Source organism: Cenococcum geophilum, assembly GCF_001692895.1.
Source record: "Cenococcum geophilum 1.58 unplaced genomic scaffold K441scaffold_20, whole genome shotgun sequence".
Classification (NCBI taxonomy): Eukaryota; Fungi; Ascomycota; class Dothideomycetes; order Gloniales; family Gloniaceae; genus Cenococcum; species Cenococcum geophilum.
Genome location: NW_027137578.1, coordinates 2,441,175 through 2,446,025, shown reverse-complemented (window position 1 = coordinate 2,446,025; position 4,851 = coordinate 2,441,175). Strand labels below are relative to the sequence as shown.

Here is a 4,851-nt window from a genome sequence, read left to right as displayed (position 1 = left end):
CGATTTTACGACATAGGACTATGCCGATGGTAGTAAGAATCTCCTTAACCGCATTAAAGAGCACTAGTATTAGTAAGTAATAACCTATTTAGCGGCTTCCTCTTAGGCCTAACTTGGTGGAGAGCTAATAATTTCTAAATACTGCACCTATATAGGGAAAAACCCTAAGAAAATATACCGTGTCCTCTCGCTTTAGCTTCTTTATAGCTTCTTTAACTAGTTTTTAAATTAGAAACAAGGGAAAGGGGGTAGGAAATAGCGCGGGATAAAGGCTTCTAGCTCGCTTAGTTTATACTAGAAGTACTATCGCCTTATATATAAGAAAGCGACTAATAGGAAAATTCCTGGTAAACTAAACCGCTAAATATATAAGGTAATTACATTCCTAGTTAACCCTTTAACCTAGTAAGGTAAGGCGGAGCTAAGATATCTTTCTTAGGTACTTTAGAAACTGGCGAAGAAATATAGCTTAAGCAAGAAAAAGCGAGAAAAGACTGTTATGGACGTAGAGGATCTCGCTCTAGTTTTTAAGACTAACTTAGTTATAATAAGGAAAAGATATATAGTTGGACGACATTAGATGCAAGTCTATTTCTTACTATAGCTAGGCTTTTGCACTATAAGCTAACCTAAAGCTCTTCTTAATCTATGCTACCAATATATAATGGTTATACTTATTTATAACCTAGAAGGCGGGCCTTATAAGATTATACTTAAGTTTATATTTGAATTTACTAAGGAATATCTTAGTATAAAAGAAGTGTACGTTTTCTTTCTACCCTATTTCTCTTACCTTACGCTTATAGAGAACTAGTAATACTTTCCCAATTCCTAAGATTATCTTTAACCCTTTACTTATTCTTAGCCCTTACGTCTTTCTCCTAGGCCTTCTCTTTGCTAATTAAGCTTTTGCACCCCCTAGTCTAACGTTTACAAAGTAGCTTAGTAAGCTATATATTAAGCCTAGGCGTAATAAGTTGCTACTACTACTCCGTTTAAACCTAGATAATATCCCCGTATTTTGGCGATTAATTAAAACACCCTACGGCCATAAAGTCTTACGCGACCAGCCTTTGCTATACTTAACTCTTTTGCCCTAGATTAAGGACCTTAGCGTAATTACGGGATTTTGGTAGGTTGCGCGCCTATATAGTCTCCGTTATGGTATAAGCAAGGTATTTAATAAGAATAGTAAGTTCTATTATATAGAGCTAGTTCTACCGAAACCTTTTTAACGCCTATACTACCTAGGTAATATAAGTAACGCCCTTTAGAACCTAATAATGCAGTATATTAACGCTTAAACATTCCTAAAGCACTACCTTTTGCGGCGTGTTGGCGTAGATATATAGGCAATTATTTAAGGCTTAGAGCCTTAAGAAAAGTTAATAAAAGCAATATACTAAATAAGCTAATTAATTAACCTGCGGTAGCTACAGCACCTAATAATAGAATAATCCTTATTAGTAAACAAGAACCCGCGCATTTATACCTTAATTAAAATTTAAAATAAGCTAAAGCTTAGCCTTAAGCGCAAAACCGTAGAAAGTATAGAATATTAAAAACTTAGCTAAGAAATCACAAATAAAAGGCAATGTTAGAGAAATGCGCTATTAAAAAATATTAAGAAGAATTAGGATAATAAATAAGCTGTAATTAATATTAAGCGGCAACTTTCTAGGGATAAATTTAGTGAAGATATTAAAGCAACCTTAGAATCTAGCAATAATAAATCGGTTAAATATAAACGCCTTATCTAAGCGATTATAACGCTTCCTAGCGTGTTACTAGAAGATAAAATACGTAGACGTAATAATACCATTAATGTAGTTGTAGATTACTGCAATATTAAGGAAGATAAAGTATATTGGCGGAATTATTACCAGAGATAGTTTAGGATAGATATCGCCCTTAGTAAAGTTAAGATTAAAGAAAATGCTAAGATTTTAGAAGCTGCTAAAGCGCTAAAGAGGGCAAAGTTATCCTTATATAAGGAGAAAAGACCAAATATATACTTTATCTGCCTTAGGAATAAAAATCTTATAATTAGTAAGCATATATATAAGTTCTATACTCTAACTGCTCTTATAAAGCATTTTTAATAAACGTATCTCTCTAAACTCCTATAGTAGGGTAAGATTAAGTGTAACATTTATAAAGTAACCCTTAAGTATAAAATATATCTTTAAAACTATACGCTTAGTATATATTGAACCTTTTCCTAGTTATTACACGCTTATCTTATTATTCTTTATCGTTTTTTATTTTATTTTAGTCTGTTATTATCTAATCCTATTTTAGTATTTAATAGAATAGATATAATAACTAGGATTTAGTAATTCGTCTAGGGAGGTAAGAGGTAATAGGTAAAGTAAGGGTAAGGAAGGGGGTAAGGTAAGGGGTAAAGGGTAAGGGATAAGGGGTAAGGGGTAAGGGGTAAAGAGTAAGGGGTAAGGGGTAAGGGGTAAAAGGTAAGGGGTAAGGTAATAGATAATAGGTGGCTAATAGGGGATAGATTATATAGTTGCTATATAATATTTAACGGACCGACTATAAACGAGATATATATTTAAATTTCTTAAATTAACCCAAACGGAGAAAGGAAAAGAAGTATTATATATTAACTTTCTACCTAAGCTAATCTCCTAAGCTATATATCTTTACTTATATATAACGCTGGCACTTTTTATAACGAAGTATATAAGGGCGATTAGGGTTAAATAGATAACTACTATCCTTAATATAACATATAAACTTGGCGCTGTAACCGATATTATAACAGGTCCTAGTAGAGCAGAGGGTATTAAGACAGTTATTAATGTTTTCGCTTTTACGCTTAGCCGCGGCGTACCTCACCTCAGCGGATTAAAGTAGTAATTCTATTTATTATAGCTAAGACTAGACAGCTTAAAGTTTCTATATAAAATTTTCCTCTATGTTCTTAGATGCGGTAATCGCTATCCATATAATACCGATGGCGAAATCGCTTATAACGTCTAGCTTTATAAAGTCCTCAAGTTTAACAAGCTCTTTAATATGCTCGGCCGCTATTAAGGTAATTATATTATATAATGCTAAGTTGCCTATTAGGCTAAAGATATCCTTAATAATATTAGGGAACCTATCCGCAAATTAGCTAGTTCCTAAAATATGTTAGATTTTTATATTTACAAGCTCTTTTAGCTGTGGTATATTGTAGTAATTAGTAATTACATTAATACGAATATGGTAAAGTGTAATATCGGCCGTTATCGGCCATATTATTATATCTTTATTATCGCCACCGCCATTATTATAGTCCCTCTTATATATAAATTAGATTATTCTTTTAACGGTGCCAGAATCGAACTCGTTAATATTTATAATATTAGTTACCGCCTCCTACCCGTTAGTTAGTTAGTTAGGGTTAATTCTATAAGACGTTTAGTTAGCTTTTACTTAAAAGCCTCTATTACAGGCAGCTATAAGTATAGGAAATTAGGTGTATATAATCGCTTTATAGACTTTAAACTCCAGCCCCTGGCATATAAGTTTTAAGTTGCTATATTTCTCGCTATTTATAAGCTGCGCTAAGCCGAACGGAACACCTTTAAATAGTATATTTCGTTAGTTTTCTTTCCTGGTTCTAGTTTTAACTGCGTCTTAAGTAATGTTTAAGGGAGTGATTTAGTGTTAAACAGGACGATTAAGAATAAGAACTCTGCTTTATTAAACGTGGCTCTAGAGCCTCTATATATACATTAAAAAGTCATTATTAGCTTTATCTAATCTGCGACAGATTTAGCTAATTAGTTAGAGCCTTAAACGTCAGTCGCTTAACTAAGGACTCTTATAATTTCTAAAGTTCTAGAAAGGGTAAGTAGCGGGGTATGTAGCCGCAGCGCCTAAAAGCAGTTAGGTTATATAATAGAGGCTTAGTTAGAGGACGTGTTTATATAGCTTAGGTTAAGGCTCTATACTCCTCTAAGCCACATTAAGTAAAGTTAAATAGTATTATATTCCTGCGTACTGGCCCGCCAATTACACTATTTTACCTAATATAAGTATTAACGCTAGACGTAAGCAGCTATAATAACTATTAATTAGAGGACTAAAAGATAAAAAGAAGAATTAACTATCTTATTGCAAGAGGCTCTAGAGCCTCACTATATATATTAGGTAGGTGGTAAGGACTATCAGTAATACTAATGGCGATTTATAACTGTTACTTAATTTCCACTAGGTTGATATTATCACTTAGTCGGTAATAGGTAATAGAAAGGTAATAGAAACTAGGTAATAGGTAATAGAAATAGTATAAGTAAATACGATTTTGATTAATAATAACCCACACCACCTACGCACCCATAGTAGTCCCCCTCTTACCTTTAATACTAGAATATTTTAAGGTACTATACCTATTAGCCTACCCTGGAAATAAATATCTAGAAAAGAATTCTTACTTAGCGCTTTAACTAGTTTACTGGCGTACTATACTAAGGACAGTCTTTTCTAGGGATTACTTAAACTTCTTTACCTTCCTTAAGATAAGCTGGGTATCGTCTTCTAGGAACCTAAATAAAAAGTTAAAAATACCTAAGTTTTACGCTTAACACGTTTTATTACCGGTATAGCTATAGTAGGAACTTACTAGTCAGCTAATTAGTATAGGGGTCTCTATAAAGACTTAATTAATAATGTTAAAAGGTATAGCGGTATATTTTGGGCAAATGCGAATACTTTAAGCTAGAAGCGAGGAATTAAATAACTAGGATTAACGGAGTTGGAAAGAGGACTTATAGGAGGATAGATAAAGGTAGAAGATATATTAGATATTTATACTTATCTATAGCTTTCCTTAATCCAACTTAA

At 32.8% G+C, this 4,851-nt stretch overlaps 1 protein-coding gene across 1 annotated transcript; it reads right to left on the bottom strand.

Annotated features, from left to right (window-relative positions):
• Positions 1 to 2,664: 2,664 nt before the first annotated feature.
• Positions 2,665 to 2,841, bottom strand: K441DRAFT_559964 (uncharacterized protein; the record flags this gene model as incomplete). The annotated part of the gene is made up of 1 exon (XM_067643479.1): positions 2,665 to 2,841. A coding segment is annotated over one exon (177 nt), but the record flags the coding sequence as incomplete, so codon positions are not given.
• Positions 2,842 to 4,851: the final 2,010 nt, after the last annotated feature.